The 25065-nt window shown below is 36.9% G+C and overlaps 1 protein-coding gene across 1 annotated transcript in view; it reads left to right on the top strand.

The window, feature by feature from the left end:
* Nucleotides 1-4271: 4271 nt before the first annotated feature.
* Nucleotides 4272-25065, top strand: part of Ccdc39 (coiled-coil domain containing 39) — a gene marked incomplete at its 3' end in the record, with an annotated part of 59025 nt that continues 38231 nt past the window's right edge. The window contains exons 1-7 of the mRNA XM_013033675.1: nucleotides 4272-4361; nucleotides 8124-8243; nucleotides 10342-10488; nucleotides 12866-13024; nucleotides 14176-14268; nucleotides 14363-14491; nucleotides 18189-18380. Of these exons, the coding sequence (XP_012889129.1) occupies nucleotides 4272-4361; nucleotides 8124-8243; nucleotides 10342-10488; nucleotides 12866-13024; nucleotides 14176-14268; nucleotides 14363-14491; nucleotides 18189-18380 (930 nt within the window). The remainder of the gene's footprint in view (nucleotides 4362-8123; nucleotides 8244-10341; nucleotides 10489-12865; nucleotides 13025-14175; nucleotides 14269-14362; nucleotides 14492-18188; nucleotides 18381-25065) is intronic.

Below are 25065 nucleotides of genomic sequence, written 5' to 3'. Positions count from 1 at the left end.
CAATGCTTGGTAAGAAATGTACGCATTATCCTGCCCATGCAATTGTAACCCCTCTGTACAGTATGTTCACAAATAAAAAAACAAAAGATATTTTATTGCTACCTGTCAAAATAAAATTGCTTATACCTATTTGCCATTAGTTTTATTTATAAGAATATGCTTTGTTGAAACACATAGGTGTGCAAGATACATCTTGTTTCACAAGTTGAAGACATTATTAAAAGATGTATTGTAATTTTCTAAGTAATAAAATGTGTAAGTAAGTGTATTCTATAACTGATGGAGTATTACAAAGACATTTATTTAAACATTGGGGATATTATAATTTATAATATTAATTTTAAATCTCCATTGAATTACCAAGCTGGCAGATATGTCAACATGTTAATTGAAAAATAAATTTAAGAGGAATATTTATTATATGATCTTATTTTTATAGGAAAATAATTCATATAAAAATATTTACAGGGCTGGGAAGGTAGCTCAGTGGTAGAGTGCTTGCCTTGCATGCCTGAGGCCCTGGGTTGGATTCCTCAGCACCACATAAGCAAAAAAAAAAAGCCGGAAGTGGCGCTGTGGTTCAAGTGGTAGAGCGCTAGCCTTGAGCTGAAGAGCTGAGGGACAAAGCCCGGCCCAGAATTCAGGCCCCACGACCGGACCCCCCCCCAAAATAATATTTACAGCTTCATTTTAAAGGGTACCAACCAGTGGTAATCTTGTGGGAATAGGACTTGCATGCAAGTAAAAAGATTTTTCCTTTTATTTTTTACATGCATGCATTTTTTCTATTTCTTAAAAGAGATACCATCATTTTTGGAAAACAATTCTCTTTGAATATAGCCTGAACAATCTGATTTGGGAAAAGTTAAATTCATGGGGGGAAGAAATAAACTAGACCACCTATGTTGAGATTTGAGTATTTCAGATTTGGCAATAAGGCTCATAGAACTGGCCTTGTTTTTGAATTTACATTGGAATGAATTCACGTAGAGTTATGACCTAGAGCCTCATAGACTCATAAGTGTGACACCAAGGCAATGTAGGGTGTGTGAACTAGATGTTAAAACTATGGGTCAATATGAACTATAGAATTTAGAGAAAGTATGGACATTCAGCTAACACTATAATTGTCATCCTTAAACTGAGGAAGTAGAATCCTTGAGATGTGGGACATGGGATTCTTGGCAGGGCTTCAGCTATGAGATGTATGCTGTGAAACAAAGAGAAATGAGGTAACTGCAAAGCACCTGTAGTCATGTAGGGCTAACACTGAGATGGGGAGGTCACTGACATGGTACAGGCAGCAGTCTCAGGATTCACATTATGAACTGGGGATAGACATTAGGAAGGTAATGTTCAAGATTACATGAGCAGTCCTAACACCAGTAACTTTAAAAAGCATTCCTACAATGAATCTTTTAAGTATAAATAACCATGTGCTACCTTAAAATAAGCTAATGATTAATACTTTCATTATTAGGAATGACTAAATTATTTTAAGTATTGATCATCTATGTAAGACATGTGGACTTTCAAATTTCATGCACTACTCTCTATAGGTCAAAATTCCCAAAAAGTTGAGTATTTATCTTCAACCACCCTGGGGATTTAGGTACTGTAGAAGTGAGGTATAAAATTCTTGGTTAATTTTAGACTTGTTTAAACTTAGAAATGAAAGTTAGAGGGCTGGGAAGGTGGCTCAGTGGTAGAACGCTTGCCTTGCGTGCCTGAGGCCCTGGGTTCGATTCCTCAGCATCATATAAGCAAAAAGAAAAAAGTAGGAAGTGGTGCTGTGGCTCAAGTGGTTGAACACTAGCCTTGAGCTAAAGAGCTGAGGGACAGCGCCTAGGCCCAGAGTTCAGGCCCCACAACCGGACCCCCCCCCAAAAAAAAAAAGAAATGAAAGTTAGAATGTTTGTGACTTTAACTAAGCATCACTATCTTCTCTGGTTACACTGTGTGTGAATGCTTAGTCTTATAATAATTTATCATATCCCAGTGTATTTTAGATCTAATTTCCACATGTGAGAGAAAACATGGATTTGTCTGAGTTTGGCTTATCTCACTTAACATGATTTGTTCTAGGTCCATCCATTTCCCTTCAAATGACATAAACTTACTCTTTCTCGTGGCTGTGTAAAATACCACAGTTTGGGATCCACTCATCTACTGTAGGGCATCTGGGCTGTTTCCATAACTAGACTATTGTGAATAGTGCAGCAATGAACATGAGTGTGTAGATGTCTTTACAGTATCCTGGCTTGTGATGCCCATGAATGGTATGCCTGAGTCATAGGGAATATATTGACTTCGTTTTTTCAGGAACCTCCAGACTGTTGTCCAGCATGGTTGTACTAGTTTACATTCCCATCAACAGCACAACAGGGTTCCTTTTTGCCCACATCCTTGCCGGTATTATTTGTTGTTCAGATTCCTGATGTTGGACAATCTAACTAATCTCAGAATCTTTTGATTTGCATTTCCTTTTATGGCCAGGGATGTTGAGCGTGTCCTCAAATGTTTCTTTGCCATTCTTACCTCTTCTCCAAAGAAATCTCTCCTTATCCCCCTTGCCCATTTAGTAATTGGTTTATTAGGTTTGGGAGAGGTTAGTTTCTTGAGCTACTTGTATATTTTGGATATTTGTTGGATGTATTGCTGGTGAAAAAATCTCCTAATTTGTTGGCTGTCTTTCTAGTTTAGTAACGATGTCTTTAGCTGTGGAGAAATTATTTGGATGCCATCCCATCTATCAAGTTTCTCTCCTATTTGCTGTGCCCCTGGGATTCTTTTCAACAAAGTTTCTGCCTATGCCTTTGAGGTCTAGTGTTCTACTCTCTCTTACAGTAATTTCAAGGTTGCAGGTCTGACATTGAAGTCTTTGGTCAACTTTGAGTTGATACTAGTGCATGGTGACAAAATTCGCTTTTAGTTTTCTGCATATGGATGCCCAGTTTTCCCAACACCAATGATTAAAGAGGTTACCTTTTCCCCATTATCTTTGGATCCCCTATCAAATATCAGATAACCCAAAGTACATGGTTTTATTTCTGTCTCTTCTAGGCTGTTTCATTGATCTTTAGGTCTATTTTTGCGCCAACACCAAGCTGTTTTTATTACAGTCCTGTAGTAGAGCTTGTGATACCACCAGTGTTGCCTCTTTTATTTATTTATTTATTGCCTAGAGTTACTTTGGATATTCAAGGTCTTTTGTTATTCCATATGAATTTTTAGACTGTTTTCTCTATCTCAGTAAAGAATGTCAGTGATATTTTGATGGGAATTGTGTAATTCTAGACTTTAAAAACACTACCTCTGGAAGATAAAATGTTGAGAAATAATTTAGGCACGAAGAAATAAAGCTACAAAAGGGAGGGTTTTAAAAGCATAATAAAGCAATTGTAAAAGATTTATTTTCTTGATAGCGGAGTAAATATGAACATAAAATGGTTCTCAAGTGATACTGAAGAAGTTAATTTTGTTAGGGGTGATGATAGAACATTAACCATATTTTGTTTTTAAATTAATCTGGAAGTGCAAGGATTACCTTCATGAACTGTTTTGTCCCTTTTAGTTGTGAGATGCTACTGAGAGCACAACTCAAGCCTACCCACGCCGGGCTGGGGTTCAGGGGCGCTGGGCAAATGAGGCACATGCTTGCCAGTGTAAGAGGCGCCTTTCCTCTAGTCTTGCTCTTGGGGAACGTAGGCTCTGTCGCCCGCCTTTTTAGAGAAGGGAATGGCGACTTTTCTTCCCCGTTAGAGACGAAGGGCAGGAGGGCAGGAGTAGCGCCACAGCCTGCGGCGGAGCGCGACCCGCAGGACGCGGCCGGGCGTAGGGTGAGGAGCTGGGAGACCAAAGCTGGGGTTGCGGGATGAATGCGGACGCCAGTTGGGGAAAGAATGGGGGGGGATCTGGGGCTGTGGAGCGCAGGTTCAAGCAGGTTCCCGTGGGTCCTCGGCTGTGGCCTCAGCGCCCCCAGGCCGTGACCCTCGCCAGCGCCGCGCAGCGACCTGGGTGCAGTCGTGTCTCCCCCGCGCGGCGAGCGCACCTCGGGGTCCTTCAGGAACCTGGAATATTTAACCGGAAGTCCCTCCCTCTGGTCCAAGCGCTTGCTGTTTGGTAACTAAGGACGCCGGACTGTTGCTAGGACTCGGTAGCAACTTTGCTCGTACCTGCCTGGGATCAGGGACCGGGGCTGTGGCTCCCTCGCGGGCGGGGGCGGCCAGACACGTTTTGGTTCTGCTTCCTCGTCTGGGATTCCGATTGCCATGAGCAGTGAATTTCTGGCCGAGCTGCACTGGGAGGATGGGTTCGCCATCCCAGTGGCCAACAAGGAGAACCAGCTGCTGGAAGAGCAGGTGAGGAGCGAGCCCTGTAATCTGTAATTTCCCTCCTTTAACCTCCTCCATTCTGAACTCTCGAGCGTCCCCTATCCTAACTCCTCCATCACCTTTGCCTACCCTTTTCGCTAATTGAAAAATTGTGTGTGTGTGTGTGTGTGTGTGTACGCACGCGCGCGCGCTCGCGCGTGTGTGTGCATGTGTGTGTGTGAGAGAGACACAGAGACAGAGAGACACAGAGACAGAGACAGAGACAGACAGAGACAGAGGGGGGACCGGGGAGGAGGGGAGAGGGAGAGAGGTGAGGGGGATAGGGGTGAGGGGCTCAAACTCAGGACCTGAGTACTGTCTCTGAGCTTTTTTTTTTAGCTCGAGGCTAGAACTCTATTACTTGAGCCATCGCTCCACTTCTGATGGTTTCCTTTTTTCTTTTTCTGGTGGTGGTGAATTCCTTCCCCGAGCTGGCTTTGAACTGCTTGTCCTCAGATCTCAGTCTCCTGAGTAGCTAGGATTACAGGTTTGAGCCGCCTGTGCCTGGCATACATTACATTAAAAAAAAAAAGCAAATCAAAATACTAACTGATATTAACTATAAAACCCGGATTGTCCTTCTTTCTCTCCCACCACTCCTCTCCTGCCCCTTCCGGTTATCATTTCTAGCCTTCTGAGCTGGCTTCCTTTTCTTAAATTTTAGCGCCTTTTGGAAAGGGATCGCAGAAGTTGCCTAGTAACGCCTACGTAAGCATAGTTATAAACAAAACTCATTATGGCTGATATTTCTTTCTAGGTTTCTGCCTGTTATGTTTAAAAATCAGTAAATTGAAGGACATTCAGTGAGAATGTCATATGTACAATTTAAATGTTCTTAGTTATTATCGCCGTGATATTTATCTCATAGAATTTTATATACGTGTTATTGAGGTTGGCTGTTTAAAAAATTACAGAATAGTGAAAAGAGGAAAAGTTGAGGACCATAATTGCTTCACCAAAATAAAGTCTGACATTAAAAAAGCAACTCTTTGAAGTGGGAGGTAGAATTCAATTCCCAGCGCTTCAAAAACAAAAAGAGCAACTCTCTTAAGTTTAAGATATTCAAAGAGAAGAGGGAGCATAAACTAAAAATACAAAATATCTCTTCAGCAAAATATCCACTGTTGTCTGAAGTGTTTATCACTACAATAAACACATATTTCAAACAGCTGTAATAGAGCTATAGAGAAAGAAGACACAACAGGAATATTATAAAAATACAATGAGGTATATATACTATTTTAACACAAAATACAAATCCTAGCAAGGAAAAGAAACTTAGGTATTGCTTGATCATAAAAAATATTGGTTGTTGAAAACTCCCATAACAACTTTATTTGAGAAAAAATAAGCTTTTTGAAAACTGTTTCATTTATGGACAGTATTCATTGACTATTTTGATTTTTTAATGTCAAAATTTCCAAGTTTTTCCCACCACACACGATGTAAAAACAAATTTAGAGATAAATGTGTACATGTTGCTTTTATCGGCAGGAGAAGGAACACATCAATTTTAATTTTAATGGATATGATCAGATTGCCTTTATAAATTCATGGCAGTTTATAGAACCCATTCTCTGCAGCAAGTGAATTGGGGATCACTGACTACTTTTAAATATGAAGAGATGAGTGTTCTTATGCTTTATTTTTAGTATCCTTCATGTGATGAAAGCTTTCAACAAATATCTGGTGATTTTTATTCTTTGGTATTTAAGAAAGAAGCAATAAGAATTTGGGAACTCCATGAGGAAGGCTTCTCAACTTACAAATTAAATTATGCTCTTACTCATAAGCAAAAGTTTCAATCTGCAGACATTATGTGATGATAACAGGCATGATTGGTGAATGAATAGAAACCACAAAGCTGTATGCTAATTAAATAAAACTTGGAGCTACAAAATGCAGTTATCGTGAAGTACTTCATTAATGATCTCCTTAGAATTAGACAAGCACAATGGACAAAGATAAGGATATAAATAATACAATAAAAAGCAGTGCATATATCCCTTGAAGAGAAAATATATGCCTTACAACATGTCCTTGAAACATTTAATAGTGTACTTTGTTACTACCGAAATGTTAATGAGAGTGATAAAAGTGAACAGTAAGCCTGGAAGGCATCGTGCTAAGTGATATGAGTTTCATACAAAAGGACAAACATTGAATACTTTTATGAGGTACTTAGAGAGACAGAAAGTAGACTGGTGGGATTTGAAGGAACTCAGTGTTTAACCTGTTTCCCTATTAAAACTTTGTGAGGTACACAAAATCTTGTAAGAATTATAAGAATTATGTGGAGTACACAATTATGCAGGGTACTTGATTATGTGGAGGTACTCAAGTTTCAATAGGGGTAGATGGAAAAGTTCTGAAAGGGAAAATGTAAGGAAAGAATGGAGCATGACTGCTTTATATCTATATTCATACAGCAAAAATTTTCTGCATTAGGAGCAATGTATAACTTTAAGTACTTTCATCATGTACTAGAAGATACAAAGTAAAAAAGAATTAAAACTAAAACCTGAAATTAATGAAACATCTAGTATAAGTAATATGGATATAAAATCCTGTGAAGAATACAGCAATATTTAAACCAATATTTGATATTAATAAGGTTAGCAAAATATAGGATACAGATTAGCATAATTTTTCCCTTAGATGAGACTTCTAACATTTTCTTCCACGTTTCAGTGACTTGGTTGTATCCCTGGTAGGTATCCCTAACTTTGAAGTCTGTAGCTCAAGTTTGTAAGGAAGCATCTTTTCTTTTGTTGAGCTTTTGTACTACTTTTAGGCATAATGTATTCTCATAGTCCTAAGACTCTATCTTGTAATTCCCCAAATGTTTTAGTTTGATTTTACATACTGTTTAATTTCGTTTTGTTTGTTAGTGGTTCTAATTCAAAGACAAACAAAATTTGTAAAGAAACATAAACACATGAGCACTATTTGGTTATGTTTAACCTAACTCTATGAGTTTGGAAAAAAAGTTCAGGGAGAAAAAAATGTATGTATGTAATCATTATGTATGCTTAAGATATCTTGTGATTTAGTTACCGAATCTATTCTCATTTTTGCCTGACAAGAATGTAATACTGATGTATGAAAACTGTAATTTAGCGATGGAGCCTACGATTGTTCTAAAGCTAAGGAAGATTTCTGTTCTGTGTAATATGGTGTTAACTTTCCCCACAATAATCTCCAAATTGCACCATTATTTTACATTTTCAATATCGGTAGATTTTAGAAGATTTTATGAACATTCTAAGAAGCACAATGGTATGTGCTGAATATTTGTGTTCTTCCAAAGCTCGGATGGTGAAGTCTTAACCCTCAGTGTAGAGCTGGGGTTTTGGGGGCAGCTAGGCCAGTGAAGTGAAGCTCTCTCCTAAGTATGAACAGGATTTTTATTAGCAGAAGCAACAGATAGATGGTTTTTCTTTTTATTGTGTGTGGATACAGAAAGAAGATATGTGTCTGTAAACTAGGAAGAGGACCCTTCCCAGAACCAAGGCAGCCAGCACCTTGATGATCCCAGGCTTCCAAATTATGAGTTTCTGTTGGTTGGGACACCCAGGCTGTAGTATGTTGGCTACAGCATCTCAAATTCTGATATGAGATAAGTGAAGATTTAATTTCCCTTTGATTTTAGGTGTTTCAATAGGGCTTTTGATTTTAGGTTTTTCAATAGGGCTTTTCAGTAGGTTTTTTAATAGGGCTTGGGTTAACCACATAATTTATTATTTACAGTTACTAAAGCTTCAGGATGAAAGGTCAAGCTTGCAAGATGAGCTGCATGACTTTGAAGATCGAATTAATGCAATGACTTCTCACTTCAAAAATGTCAAGCAAGAATTCTCATTAACACAGGTACAATAATATTGAAATTTATGTTGATTATGTCATAGGTAGTCATGGAACATTTCACAGTGCTCTTGTATCCGGGATTTGATTTTAGAGATATAACAGGTCACTTTATCATAATCAAACTATTGGGAACACAACCTTCAGCCTGAAAGCAGATAGAAAAAGGCATTGAGGAACTTACTACTGTTACCCATTTTAAACCCAAATTAATTCACGTGGGAGGAGGAATCATCACTTAAAGTGTCCTGTGGAACAGCAGGAAAATATGAGAAGCATCTAATGAAAGCAGTGAGCAGTTATGGCCTCAAGCAGAAACAACACTCATGGAATCTTAATAGAGTTTCTATCTCCTTTAAAACTTTTTGGGACCACCCACCAGGATGATTTGGAGTAGAAGATAGCAGTGTGTACACTTCAGTAACCCTATGAGTAGAGGATAGCAGTGTGTACACTTCAGTAACCCTATGAGTAGAGGATAGCAGTGTGTACACTTCAGTAACCCTATGAGTAGAGGATAGTAGTGTGTACACTTCAGTAACCCTACGGCTGTATTGGCATAGTTCAATAATTAATTTTTTTGAGAGACAGTATCATCGTATAGCTATGGATGGCCTTGAGCTCTAAGTCCATATTCCTTAGCCTCCCCAGTGCTAGGATTATAGGCATGCAGTACCACATCTGGCTTGGTCTTTTGAAATCAATGATACTACTAAGGTGAATAAATTCAAGTAAATTTAGGAGATTTAAAGATAACAGGGGAAGGCAAAATTAATTTGAGATACAAGTACAAATTACATTAGAATACATATACAAATTAATTTAAAATTGAAAAGTTTTTTTTTTGTTTTTATAAATAATCTATTTAAGTATAGACCTCCTTCCCCGATGATGTGCAGCAAACCCAGACAGCTGGGAAAATCAGCATTGGACAGTTTGCCAAATTCCATCTCAAACTGTTTTTTTTTTCTAAATTCATTTATCTTCCTGAGAAAACAGTTGTAAATCAAAGAAGAGAGCACCTTTAGTTATTTTATGGTTCCCAAATCTCATTAGAAAGTTACACATTTAATGAGCTTTAAAAAAACAGTACCTTCAGGATTCTTGAATCCTGATAATAAACTATTTAGAAAAATATTTTCCCTAATGTTACTAAACTACTGAGTTGGGGATTTGAAAGATCAAGATTTTTTTTTATTTTGTTATTTTTTGTCAGTCATGGGGCTTGAAACTCTAGGCCTGGGCATTGTCCTTGAGCTCTTCAGCTCAAGGTGAGCATTCCACCACTTTCTCCACCAGCCACAGTACCACTTCCTGTTTTCTGGTGGCTAATTGAAGATAAGAGTCTAATGGACTTTCCTACCAGAGCTGGCTTTGAATCCCAATCCTCAGATCTCAGCCTCCTGAGTAACTAGGATTACAGGTATAAGCCACCTGGCAAGATCAAGATTCTTTTTTTTAAAGATCAAGATTCTTTATATGTATATTTTATTGCCATCAAACCTGGATTAAATAGACAAATCTGAATTTAAAAACATAAAAGATAATAAACTACCTATAATAGTAGCATCTTTAGTAATGTAAAGTTAATACTAAGAGTATTCATTTTGAGCACTCTAAGATCATTAATGAAAAAAATGTCTTTATTAAATACAACCCAGTTCAAAGGCAGGATAGTATGCTAATATATTTTAGGAAATATTTATAACCATCAGTTCTTAAACATTTTGAAATTATCTTTTAACTAGAGTATGCAATCAATTTGATATAATTCTATTTCTTGTGTTTTTAATTTTTTTAATTTTAATTTATATTGTTTTTAATTTATATTGTTTTTAATTTATATTTTTCATTTATGGATAAAGAATGAGTTATATCTTTTAAGTTGGTTTTTTGGGTTTTCCTAAATCAATGTAATATCTGAAAACTGAAGACAGTATTTCCTCTGGCAGTTTATTAGTGAGCAATGCCAACTACATTGTAATCACAGTGAAATGTGGTGTGGGTTCTATAGTAATGGAGCTAATAGTCCTTGATCTAAGCATGATGTGGGAACTTTTCTTGTCTAAAGGATTATTATAAGTACTTTATAATTATTTCATAGTGTCTTTACAAAGCAAGGGAGCGTGAGATTGAAAGTGAAGAACATTTTAAGGCCATTGCCCAACGAGAACTGGACCGAGTGAAGGATGAAATCCAACGACTCAAAAATGAGATGGCTGTAATACATGAGAAGAAAAATGATAAGGAAGTACGTGCTGAAATGTGGCCTAACATTCTCTGCTACCGTATGCCTCTTTCTCCCTCTCATTGACTTTTTCTTCTGTACATGACAGGCATTCATTTTTTAGCATTAATACATTTTTTGGGGGGGGTTGAGGGGGAGAGGAAGGGCACTTCTGGGGCCTGGGCACTGTCCCTGAGCTTTTTGTCTCAAGGCTAGCTAGCTCTCTACCACTTGAGCCAAAGCTCCACTTCCAACTTTTTACTGGTTCATTGAAGGTAAGAGTTTCACAGACTTTTCTGCCTGGACTGAGTTTGTACCATAATCCTCAAACCTCAGCCTCCTGAGTAGCTAGGATTATAGGCATGAGTCACTGGTATAGGTACTTGACATACTTACAATGTTTTCTAGACAGTGAAAGGACATCAAGCTGATTTCAGTGCAGTTGATTGAGTATTACATTTGCTTCCCAGTTACTTATCTGCTAACTTCCTAGTGAGACCAAGTGCAGAGCATTATGCCAATAGCCAGTTACAAAATGGTCAGCATGGTTTACATGCAAGGGCTTTTTTTGTTGTTGTTGTTGGTCGTGGGGCCTGAATTCTGGGCCTGGGTGCTGTTCCTCAGTTCTTCAGCTGATGGCTAGCACTCTACTACTTGAGCCACAGTGCCATTTCCAGCTTTTTCTGCTTATGTGATGCTGAGGAACTGAACCCAGGGCCTCATGAATGCAAGGCAAGCACTCTACCACTGAGTCACCTTCCCAGTTCCAAGTACTTCATTTTTAACAGTTAAGACATTTTTAATTTTCAAATTCATTAAATTTTTTACCTTTCATATTAACTTGTTAACTTTGTGAGTCTAATCTTAAACTAATTGAACCTATTTCTCTCTTTTCCTTATTTTCAAGGACTTGATTTTGAGAACTCTTTCTAAATTCAGATTCTTCTCTTCATATATGTCTATGAATATATGGAAACACACACATATTTATACATTCACACATATACATATTTTCATAAAACTTTGTAATGAAATATTTACAAGCACATAATATAAACATATGCAATATTTATATATTATATGTAATACTCAGTATAAGATATACAATATAACTAATACATAAATATACATATGTACTTTTTTTGTTTATATATGTATATACATATTTTTTTTGTTGGTGGTGGGACTTGAACTCTGGGCTTGGGCGCTGTCCCTCAGCTCTTCAGCTCAAGGTGAGTGCTCTACCACTTAAGCCACAGCGCCACTTCCGGTTTTCTAGTGATTTATTGGAGATAAGAGTCTCACTGACTTTCCTGCCTGGGCTGGCTTTGAACCACGATCCTCAGATCTCAGCCTCCTGAATAGCTAGGATTACAGGCCTGAGCCACCAGTGCCCAGCTTATTTATAATTTTTAATCAGTATAGATTCAGTACATGACTAAGTTTACAGAAATATTTTATCTCCTTTACTATATTTACTTCAACTAAGAGTGTTTCCAAAATTTCTGTTTAAGAGGCCTCTTCAAAGCAGCAAATATACTTGAAAATGGGCAGAAGGGAACTTGGTATGGGTTTCCATTAGTGTATCAGTGACATTATTTTATCTAGTATTATGTATGTCTTTGGAGGCTGAGAGAGATTATCTAATGAAACTGCCATAGGGGGCTATCCTAAAGTCTTTTTTTTCCCTTCAATATTGATATTTGAACTGCTTGGTAGGCATGCACCCTTCCTCTTCCTGTCAGTCCTTTTTGCTTTAGCTATTTTTGGGATAGGCTGAGTCATATTTTTGCTCACACTAGGGTGGTCTGAGATCAATTTACAAACTTGCTAACTTTTTGCTTAGAATGGTTCTGAACTCTGACCTATTCTATCTCTACCTCCTGAGTAGCTGGGATTATATGTGTAAGCCACCAAACTGGGCCTACCTAAAGTCTTTTTTTTTTTTTTTTTTTTCATCAGTCGTGGGCCTGAACTCTGGGCCTGGGCGCTGTCCCTCGGCTCTTCAGCTCAAGGCTAGTGCTCTACCACTTGAGCCACAGCATCATTTCTGGCTTTTTCTGCTTATGTGGTGCTGAGGAATTGACCCCAGGGCCTCATGCATGCAAGCACTCTACCACTGAGCCATCCTCCCTGCCCTCTAAAGTCTTTTTAAGAGACTGTTTGATTCAATTACTGTTCTCAAGTTTGTAAACTGTCTCCTCCCTATTTTACCCTAAAGAATTGAAATATAAAGCTGATAATTATGTACATTGAAATATGGTATATAATACATCTGAAATGCAGGGACAACATTTCTTCTTAATATGTTCTGTAGTGTATAATGTTATGTTTTATTTTAGATTGTATAGCAAATAATATTTTTATAATCTACCTTTCTCTTGTGTTCCTTGGAAATTAGAGTAGCATATTTAAGGCTACTCAAAAATTGGATGGTTTGAAATGTCAAATGAACTGGGACCAGCAAGCATTGGAGGCCTGGCTAGAAGAATCAGCTCATAAAGACAGTGACGCCCTCACTTTGCAGAAGTATTCACAACAGGATGATAACAAGATTAGGGTAAAAAACTGTACAATGTTTTCTCTGAATCTATAGTAGGTCAACTTTTTAAACCTAAAATTATTCGTATTGATTTTTTAAAGCAGCAGTTATTAACTATTTTGGGGTGTAGGTTTGGAACCTCTTTGAATATCCATTAAAGCCAAGTACCCTATGTATAGAAAAACATGACTGTACTCAAATATACATAAAATTTTGCTAACATTGATCAAGATGCATTGTACTCCACAAACTAACATGTTGAATTGAAACTCCTTTGCACAAGTACTTAAAGATAAAAATAAGAAGAAAATTTGCTGAATTGATTATGCAGAGCCACTGAAGCATTTTGACCAATTAGGGATCTATGTGTGACTCCAAGTTAAAGATATTCTGATTTAGACAGATTCTTGAAAGTATTTCAAATTAAAATTTTGTACTATAACTATTTTTTGGTATTGAGCAGTTTTGTTTCAAGTATAGGTTGAATATTACTGTAGTTTTTTTGCTAATTAGGGACTGTAATATTGATTGATTTGTTATCATAGCCATCAATAAAAATCTACACATATCTGATAATACTAATAAATTATTATCATTAAACATGACATTTCTAGCTGATTGTATAGAATTTATTATTTTAAGTATTTTCAAATAAATTGAAATTTAATCTCCTTTTTAATTTTTAATTTTTTAAATTTTTTTGTCTGTCCTGGAGCTTGAACTCTGGACTTGGGTGCTGCCCCTCAGCTCTTCAGCTCAAGGCGAGCGCTCTACCACTTGAGCCACAACATCACTTCCGGTTTTCTAGTGGTTTATTGGAGATAAGAGTCTCACGAACTTTCCTGCCCGGGCTGGCTTTGAACTGCAATCCTCAGATCTCAGCCTCCTGAGTAGCTAGGATTACAGGCGTGAGCCACCGGTGCCTGGCTTAATCCCCTTTTTAAAAATTTACTTTAAAACTATGAACAATCACTTTAGAAACAAGTTAATTTGCATAAAGTTGTATGCAAACATTATATCAGTCTTTTGGGATTAAAATATAAGAAATTGTATTATTACTGCATATCAAATAAATGCTTATATATTATTATAATGTTTAATATTAGATATGCTACCTAATAGTTTTAAGTTAATAAATTGATAATAAATATTTTCTAATTATATCATAGGTACTGACTCTGAAATTAGAAAGACTAACTTTGGAATGTCATCAGAAAAGAAAGATTCTTGACAGTGAACTTACAGAGACTTTAAGTGCTCAGGTTGGTTTAGTGTAGATTTTCATTTGTTAATCTCGAAGGAAATGGTGAAAATTACTTAAATTGACAGAGATGCTATTTGCTTTCCATTTGACAGTTACAATTGGATAAAGCAGCGCAAGATTTTCGTAAGATTCACAGTGAAAGACAAGAACTCATTAAACAATGGGAGAACACAGTAGAACAGATGCAGAAGAGGGATGGAGACATAGACAAATGTGCCTTGGTAAAGTAGTTTGTTTCTTGTAATGTTCAGCTGTATTTGTGTTCTGTCTATTTAAGTCATTATTTCAAATGTAAATCACACTGTCATTTGCAAGTCATTTTTTTGAACCAGAATTGAATAGTTTTGATAAATGTTTTTCAAAGCTGAATCGAAAGTCACATTTAGTAATGCAACTTTATGAAGATTATCTACTTATGAAGATTATCTACTTAATACTTATTATTTATTACAGTTCCCAGTTGGATCCTCCCAACTCTGAATTATGGAACAAATATTACTGAAGTAAAACTGATGCCCCAACTTACACATGATTACCATAGTGCCTTAGATTTACCCAAATATACTATCTGGAAGTAAGTCACACATTTTGACAGGAGAGGAGAGTCAGAAAACAATCGCTAGACTGTTGCAGAGTCTCACTTTTGAAGTGATACAGTGATACAAAAGCTCAGATAGGGAGAGGACAGTACAGTGGCAACACATAGTATTCTCACTTGTTAAGTTCAAGGATAATTGAGGAGAATATTTTAGGGAGATCACTAAGCAATTGAATATTAGGGACTAAATTAGGAGGAGGTGAGTGAGGAGAAGAAGAAATTGAGGAGGAAAAAAACAAACAAGCTGTTCTATTCTGAATCTACTCCTTGAAAAGGCAAGCAGCAAAGGTGACTTAGGAATTTAGAATTCTGAGAGTTTAGAAATCTGGATATGATTTGCTTGTGATTCTTGTAGTTTAAAATTTTGCAAGAAACCAATGTCTTACTGACAAAATGGGATGCCCCCATTCCCATAGACCCAACATTACTATGTGGTCTTCTTAATTTCATACATGAAGTTCTTTTTTTTTTTGGGTCCGCTCGTGGGGCCTGAACTCTGGGCCTGGGCGCTGTCCCTCAGCTCTTCAGCTCAAGGCTAGCACTCTACCACTTGAGTCACAGCGCCACTTCCAGCTTTTTTCTTTTTGCTTATGTGGTGCTGAGGAATCGAACCCAGGGCCTTGAGCATGCAAGGCAAACGCTCTACCACTGAGCCACCTTCCCAGCCCCTCATACATGAAGTTCTGACTGCTGCTTCTGTGGGAATCAGATCTGCCAAAGGACAGCATTGCCCTCTGATTTCTCACTGAGTCAAATTGTTGATCTAAAAGAAAGAAAAACTAGTAGCTATCTGTCATAGGACAAATGCCAAGAACTGGTTTCTTTTCGCAAAGGGATGCTTCTAAGAGTTGAACAACTGTCCTCTAAAGACGAAAAGAAAAAGAAGGGAAAGTAAATACAATTCCTTAGACCTTGCCTTCCTGATTTCTGTGGTACAATGATACCCGCAACCAATGTGACATCACTGAACCCAAAGTTGAGAAGAGATATAAAAATCAGTTTTTGTGAGTCAATGAGAGTGACTTCATACCATCACAATGATGCAAAACAGATTAATAGCAAAAAAAGTCTGCATATTATTTACACAAATAGAGGGAGCCCTCACAAGAAAAATCACTCAAAGAAGTTGTTCGGCTAAGTGCTATTAGGGATGAGCCTAGGGACAATTGTGGGAAAGTAACTAAGAAGAGAAAGGGTTTAACAAGATTTGCTTGTCCAAATCTCTTTTGACCTTGACTCAATGCCTCTGGTGATAAAGATATCAAAATTTTTCCTGGTATAGGAGAATCTATCAGAATATAGGAGTTTTATCTTTTGCTTTCATAGAGAAAGAGAATAAAAAACACAAGGAAGATTAGAGTATTCTGGGGTTTTGCTGTTTTCTTAAGTGCCTTTCATTCAAAATGTTCGCTGTCCTGAAGGGAGCATATTTTGGTGTGGTGTAGTTTAGTCCTTTGTTGCTGAAACTGTGCTCTTTGGTCTCTCTTGCTCCAAAATGGCACTTACCCTCTCAGTGTCTGCGTGGCAGGCGAGAGTGGGCCCATACAATCCTGAAACAATGTTGAGAATAGGAGTAAAATTTTTCTATTGTATTTTTATTCTAGCGCAATAATGTTAGAATATTAGTTATAAGCATCATCTATATGAAAAGTTAAACATGAATGGCCCTGTTAAAAAATTTAGTCAGATGCTGTTGGCTCATGCCTATAATCTTAGCTACTCAGGAGGCTGAGATCTCAGGATAGCAGTTGGAAGCCACCTTGGGCAGGAAAGGCCATGAGACTCTTATCTCCAACTAACTACCTAGAAACTTGACGTGGATATGTGGCTCAAATTAGTAGAGTACTACTACTGAGCAAAAAAAGCTCAGCGACAGCACCCAGGCCCTGAGTTCAAGCCCCAGGACCAGAACAAAGAAAGAAAAGAAACAAGTAGATATTAAAGCATCTGTCAAAGTAGCAGAAAAATCAATATGATGTAGAACTTGAGAATGGTAATTTTAATTAAATTTAGGAGGCTTCAATGTGCCTTTGGTTGAATAAGCACAATAATTATGTAAAATGCTAGTATTAGAATATCATTTGCTATACACGACATTGTAATAGTTCATATATATTCATTTAATATACCTGTATATATGATGTTATATACAACTTTACAAAAATTTACCTATTTCAGAACACATTATCCCTCCTCCAGTTTCCTAGGATTAGTTGTTTGGTAGGATCCCATGTGGGAAAACTGAAAAGAAGTATGGTTTAGGTTAATTTCTCCTTGTAATTAACCAAATCTCTTGCCTTCCAGAGCAGTCACTTGTGAAAACCTCTTCTGATCTTTTCATTTCCCTTTTGTAAACTCTTTGTTTCACAGTGCTTACAAGTTGCCTCTCAGGGTTGGGCATGTAGCTCAGTTGGGGACTGCTTGCCTAGCATGCACCATGTCCTCACTTTGATCCCCAGCACCACAAAAAGAAGAAAGAAAGAATGAAAGTTGGGCCTCTTTAACATGGCATTTGAATTTTTTACAGTTTTGTCTTAAGTCCTGCCTTTCCAATATGTATATTCTTCCCTTGCCCAATGGCCTGTGCTTTAACCACATCCAAACAAACATTGCTATTCATTTTTGTAGTTCTGACTTACATACTACCTCAAATGTCTAGTAACTTCTCTTGGGTAGATTTCATTACTTCTTTGTATCCAAAAATACTTTGTTCACATTTCAGCTACAATACTTTGGCATTTTATTTATTATTGTATCTTTAAGACCAGAAAAAGAAGCCTATATGAAGATATTACTATTGAAACTAAAAGAATTGCTTTTTGAGATGGGGTCTTAAAATATAACCCAAGCTAGCCTCAAACTCAACATCCTCCTGCCTCAGCCTCCTGAGCACTGGGGTCCTGGCATGAACCACCACTCCTAGTAAAGTGTTACTTTCAAAAGATGAAAAATACTACTCTGTAAAATATTTGGGAATTTTCACTGAAACCCAAATCTGTATATGACAAATAACTCGATTACGTTTTAGGGTCTTACCCTTCATTCATAAAAGCCTACTTGTTTGTTTCAATACTTTAGTAAAGTTCAGATTGATAAAAACGAATACAGAGACCTTGAACAATATGAATTTATAGATGTTGGTGTAAGCATATAAATAATTTGTATTTATTCATTGAATAGTCTATCTTTAAAACATTTCTCTTAAAAAGTTTTTGCCTAATGAGTGTTGAACCTACTAATGGTAAAATAAAAAAAAACTTAATTTCATTCAGGGTTTTTATATGAAAATATTTAAATGAACATGTGTGTTTCAATCCTAGGCATTAGCAAACATAAAACAGCAAATACGAGAAAAAGAAAATTTGGTTAAACAAAAGATCAAGTTTTTAGAGAATGAGGTTGGAAATAACATAGAGTATGAGAAAAGGATTGCTGCTGCTGACCGTAAAGTGTTAAAATGTAGAATAGAATACCAGCAACATGAAACAAATAGAAGTCAGCTGAAGGATGAGGTACGTCAATTACAAAGACTGGTTTGTGTGTTTATCATGATTTTACAATAGCCATAGTATGATGCCTTTCCTTTGACTAAGGAACCCTCTTCTAACTTGTTTGTTTGTCTTTTGTAATTCCTTGTTCTGGAGCTTTTAGGATGCTCCAGTGAGCCCCTTTGGAGTTGTGCAGTATCCAGCACTCCTGCTAGATACGGTATCCTGTGAGGGACTTGAGGCTAAATGCTACCAATTTATCTTGATGGGAAATCCTAATGGCCAGCGGACAGGCGAATAATACAGTGAGCAATCACTTGCAGTATCTTCTGAGTAGTCTACAAGCAGATGTGATTTCTACCTTTCAGATTCTCTTGGTATCATGGGATCAAGCTTTCTTACTTTGTTATGGGACAGTATTTCAGTTGGCTAGTAGGGTAATGTGGTAAAACACCTTGGAACAAAACAAGAAGACACATCTGTCTTGTTCTTTTGTGGAGATATGTGTCAATTAGAGAGAAGTGATTCCCTTGGCAATAAAGTGATCTTTATGAAATTTGTTTTGAAGGCCACAATTATCTGAACTTAACCATTATGAAGATAGAAACTCAGAACATTACAGACCATTTCATTCTATAAGTCATTATACTTTTGACCTCTGATGGAGTGTTTATTTTCTATTTTTTTTAGTATAGGATCTGAAAAATAGATAATTTCTTACTTAAATTGTATGTCACTCTTGATAGATCATTTCTTTAAGCTTCCAGAACTTAAAGTAGTTGCAGAAAAAAGCCATAGTGATTGATGGATTCTTTCCACTTATTGAGCTATAATTTATGTACCATAATCTATCCTTTTAAAGTATACACTTCAGTGGTTTTTAGAAGATTAGTGTAGTTGTGGAAACATCATCCACTAACTAATATTAGACTGTTTTTTCATCTCCTTCCCAAATTCCATGTCCCATTTTTAGTCACTTCCAGTCTATCCTTCTCCCAACCTTGACAACTACTAGTTGACTTTCTATCTTTACAGTTTGGCCTAATCTGAACATTTCATATGAATTAAATCATGTACTCTGTAGCGTTTGTGTCCTTGAGTGTAGCATTTTCGAGGTTCATCTAGGTTATAGCATGTGCTTCATTTTTTAAGTGCAGAATAATATTCCATTATGGATGTACCTCATTGTTTACACATTTGTCAGTGGGATGAATATTTAGTAATTTCTACTTTTTGAAGTATTTTGAATAGGATCACAGAGAACATTCAAGTTTTTATATGAAAATGAGTACTTGTTGTTTTTGCCAATTCCAGGGCTTGAACTGACGCCCTCAAGGAAGCTAGGATTGCTTGCTTATGGATAGAACTCTATCCCTTGAACCATACCTTCAGTACAGTGTTTTTATTTTTTGTTTTTTGGGGCATCAGGTCGTGGACCTGAACTTTGGGCCTGGGCGCTGTCCCTCAGCTCTTCAGCTCAAGGCTAGCACTCTACCACTTGAGCCACAGTGCCACTTCCAGACTTTTTTTTCTGCTTATGTGGTGCTGAAGAATCGAACTCAGGGCCTCATGCATGCAAGACAAGTGCTCTATCACTGAGTCACCTTCCCAGCCCCAGTACAGTGTGTTTTTGATTTTTGTTTTTTGGATTTTTTTGCTAGTTATTTTGGAGATGGAGTGTTGTGTACTTTCCTTCCTGGGATGGTTTCAGACTCCTGAGAGGCTAGAATTGCAATGTGAGCCAATGGCTCCAGCTATTTTGGAAATATTTTACTTATTAGTATATTAGAGGCTCAGTCTTATGTTGGGATAGGTAATGTCTTCATTATGTTATGTATTAAAAAATACATTTCCCTTTGCTAGCTTTATTGAGGGTATTACTGAAAAACAAAAATTATATATATATATATATATATTCAGCTGTAAAATATGAGGTCTATATGATGTGAAATGATTATCATGAAACAATCATGATTACCTCATAGTAATATTTTTTCAGTGGTGAGAATACTTAACAATCTATTCCTTAGGACCTAACCATAAAGGTAGACTGTCTTGGGGGAGGGGGTATTAACAGGAAGGGAGGAGGGGAGGTAGGTGAGGAGGAAGAAGGAGAAAAATCCCAGGGGTGAATGTGATTAAAGTATACACATACAAAGACAGCATAATGAAATCCACTAAAATATGTTTGAGAAGGGGAAGGGTGAAGGGAGAGGGCCTGAGGGAATATAAAAGAAGGGGGAACTTAAAACGAGCTTTACAACGTTGGTGCGGTGGGGGGGGAAGGGGGGGAAGGAGAAAGATTGGGATTGGGGGGGAGGGGGAAGGCTGGGAAGGGATGTGAAGGGTAAACAAAAGGAGGAGGCTGCAATGCTTGGTAAGAAATGTACACATTATCCTGCCCATGTAATTGTAACCCCTCTGTACAGTATCTTCACAAATAAAATAAAATAAAAATAATAAAAAAAAGAAGGGGGAACTTGTACACATCTCCGGAAATATGGCAGTGAAACCCCCTTATACAATTGGTGTATATTAAAGCATTCATTCTCTTAAACCATTTCAAGTATACAATTACGGTTATACATGTTGTACTTTAGATTTTGAGAACTTATTATCTTGTAACTAAAGATTTATGCATTTTGACAATTATCTCTTCTCTAGTAATCACCATTATGGTTAATGGCGGGCTTGATCTTTTTTTTAACTTTCAGATTCCATATCTTAAGTGAAATCATGCATCATTTCTATTTCTGTGTCTAACTTATTTCAAGTAATACAATACCTTCAAAGTTTACCCATGTTATTGCAAATGGAAGGAGTATTTCCTTTTTAAAGGAAGAATATTTAACAATATTTAATATTCCATTATGTCCATTATGTAGGTATGAACATTGTACTTTCTTTATCCATTCATATGTTTATGAACACTTGGGTGGTTTCCCTCTCATGACTATCATGAATAGTGCTGTAAAGAACGTGGCAATTCAGATATTTCTTTGACATACAATTTTATTTCCTTTAAATAGATACTCAGAAGTAGGACTACTTGAATATGTTGTTCTATTTTTCATTTATTGTGGACCTTCCATACTGCTTTTCATAATGACTATATACTTTATATTCCTGCCAGCAATATCCAATGGAAGATCCACTTCAGCACGTGGACACCAACTAGAGAGATGACAATGTTGTGTCATCTCAACTAGATGAAACACAAGCAATGGTTGTCTTGCAACCATAGCTTTATAGGGCCAGGGGCTAGGAATGGAAGGGCAGGGGGTTAGCTCTGGGCTGAAGGTATTCAGCTACTACAACTGTGGCTGGAGGCTATCTGTGGAGGGTGGGAGTTAATGTCTGGTCTTCTCTGGTCACCTGATTTCAGGAAAGGGCTAAGGACCTAAGATGGAGGGTGTCAAGTCAAAATGAAAGAGGATATGCTAACATTTTCTCTGTAACTTTGCCAGCAGTTATTTTTGACTTTTTGATAATAACTATCTTAACATAGGTGTGGTTATCATTTGATTTACATTTTCCAGATGATTAGTGGCTTTTTTTTCATATACTTGCTTTCCATTTGATCTCTTACTTGAAAAAAAAGTTTATTTAGGTTTTTATTCAGTTTTAAATTGTGTTATTATTTTTGTTATTGTTGCTATGAGTTATATGAATTTATATTTTGAAGATTAACTACTTATCAGATATATGAGGTTTACTTTTACATTTTGGCAATGTATGTTAATTGTACCAAATGTTAAGATTCATTACGATGTTTTCATACATGAATGTAATATATTTTGGTCCTATTTTCTCCACCATTAAGTTCTCCCTGCCCCCTCTTGCTGATTACCTTTCTTTTCCTGAATTATCTTCTACTTTCATGTCTTTTTTTTGGCGGGGGGTGGGGGGGGATCCGGTTGTGGGCCTGAACTCTGGGCCTGGGCGCTGTCCCTCAGCTCTTCAGCTCAAGGCTAGTGCTCTACCACTTGAGCCACAGCTCCACTTCTGGCTTTTTTCTTTTTGCTTATGTGGTGCTGAGGAATCGAACCCAAGGCCTCAGGCATGCAAGGCAAGCGCTCTACCACTGAGCCACCTTCCCAGCCCCAACTTTCATGTCTTTTTAAAGATCTAACACATGTGGGATTGTCTTCCTGAGTCTAGCTTACTTTCCTAGATAAAACTCTGTTGTATGTATATACCATGCTTCCTTTGTCCATTATCAGATAAGGGGCACCAAGTTTATGGCTCCATATTGGCTATTGTGAATAGTTCCACAATAAATATGACTATGCAACTGTCTTTAGTGTATGCCGACTTAGATTCCGTTGAGTTTATTCCCCAGAACTGTGTGACTGGGTCACATATGGTAGTTTTATTTTAATTATTTGAGGAACTTCCATACTGATTTCCATAGTGGCTATACTAAATTCCATGCCCACCTATAGTGTATAAATGTTCCTTCTCCTTGCATCCTTGACAGCATTTGTGGTTGGTTGGTTTTTGATGATTGTCACGCTGATCTGGGTAAGATGGAATCTCATTGTCATTATGATATTTTCTTTAAGGCTAAGGTTGTTGACTTTTTTTTCTTGTGACTGTCCTATAACTCAGGGCCTGGGTGCCGGCCTGAGCTTTATTGTTCAAGGCTAATGCTCTACCACTTTGAGCAGTTCTACTTCCTGAACACTTCTTATGTATTTGCCATTTGTACTTCTTCTTTTGAGACCTGCCTGTTTAATTCACTTGCCGACATTGGATTAGTTGTTCTTTTGCTGTTAAATTTTTTAAGTTCTTTGTATATTCTTGATAATTACCCTTTTTCAAAGGAATAATAATAGCTACACAGATTTTCTGTAGGCCATCTCTTCACTCTGGTAATTGTTTCCTTTAATGTGCAGATGCTTTGTAATTTCACTAAGTCTCATTTGTTAAAATTTGCTATTATTTCCTGAGCTTTTGGAATCCTCTTCAGAAAGTAGTTGACGATACCTAGATCTTGAAGTGTTTTCTCTGAGTTTTTTCTATTGTAGTTTCAAAGTTTCAAGTCTCACAGTAAGATTTTTGATCCAATTTGAGTGGATTTTATACAGTCTTCTACTTATAGATAGCCAGTTTACCCAACACCATTTGTCAAGGAAGCCATCTTTTCTCCAACATTTATTTCTGGCATCTATATTGAGAATCAAGTGTCTGTAGCTATGTGTGTTTATTTCTGAGTCCTCTATTCTGTTCCACTGGTTTATGTGTCTATTTATCTGTCAATGCCATGCTGTTTTTAAAGATAAACATTTTTTTGGTGGGGGGAGGGAGTCAGTTATGGAGTTTGAACTCTGGGCCTGGGTGCTGTCCCTAAGCTTTTCAGCTCAAGGCTAATGCTCTACCACTTGAGCCACAGCCACTTCCGGCCATGCTGTTTTTATTATTCTGGCTGTGTGTAGTGTAATTAAAATTAGTTACCTATAGTATTGCTCTTCTTTGCTCAGGATTGCTTTGGGGTCTTTTGAACATCCATATGAATTTTAGTATTATGAAATGATATTGGAATTTATTGGGGATTGAATTGGATCTGTAGATCACTTTTGTAATTTAGACATCTGAATATTCTGTCAATTTGTGAACATGGAAGGTTGGTTATCTTTTATTGTTGTCCAAGTTATTCAATATATAATCTTTATTTTAGAGTTATTTTCTTTATTAGATTTATTCCTATGTAATATTTTGAGGCAATTATAGTTGGAATTGTTTTCTCAAATTCTTTCTCAGCATTCTCATTACTGATAAAAAGAAAAGCTACCAAACCAATGTGTTGGTTTTTTTGGGTATTGTATATGCTGGTCCTGGGGCTTAAACTCAGGGCCTGAGTGCTGTCTCTGAGCATTTTTTGTTTGTTTGTTTGTTTGCTGGAGGTTAGTAGACTGCTATAGATCCACTTCTGGCTTTTTGGTAGTTAATAGGAGATAAGAATCTCATTGACTTTCCTGCCCAAGCTGGCTTCAAACATCAATCCTCAAATCTCAGTTTTCTGTGTATCTAAGATTACAGATTGAGCCGCCAAAGTCCTGCAATATGTTGGTTTTACATTATCTTCAAGTAAGGATAACTTGATTTCTTCCTTTCTGGGATTCATTCCTTTTATTTTTTTGTGCCTTATTTCTTTGATTAAGAATTAAAACACTATATTCTTCATTCCTGATTTTAGAGGAAATGCCTTCAGTTTTTTTTCTCACTTAGTATAATGGAAGCTAAAAGTGTTTCCATTTCTAGTTTCTTTAGAGTTATTATCATTAAGCAATGTTTGATTCCGTCAGTTATTTTTCTGTATTTTTTCACTTACTGAGCTACTGAGAGTTTTCACATCTTTATCAAGGATGAACTGATTTATGGGTTGCATGCAGGGTTATTATTAAGTATCTACAAATTTCTCCATCTTAAAGGTGTGTTGCTTCACTGAGTTAATAACGTTTGATTCTTTTCTACTTCTCATATCTCTGTCTATTGTTCTAGTGAGATTTATTTTCTCAAGTTCTTATGCATGTGCATATTTTTCTGCTTCATCTTTGTTTATGTATTTTCTGCAGTACTGGCTTAGTAGACATGGATTAGTTAGTTTTTTTAAAATTTAATTTTATTTTATTTGTGAACATACTGTACAGAGGGGTTACAATTGCATGGGCAGGATAATGCGTACATTTCTTACCAAGCATTGCAG

The sequence above is a fragment of the Dipodomys ordii genome, unplaced genomic scaffold (genome assembly GCF_000151885.1).
Source record: "Dipodomys ordii isolate 6190 unplaced genomic scaffold, Dord_2.0 Scaffold175, whole genome shotgun sequence".
NCBI lineage: Eukaryota > Metazoa > Chordata > Mammalia > Rodentia > Heteromyidae > Dipodomys > Dipodomys ordii.
This window is presented reverse-complemented; position numbering and strand designations above follow the sequence as displayed.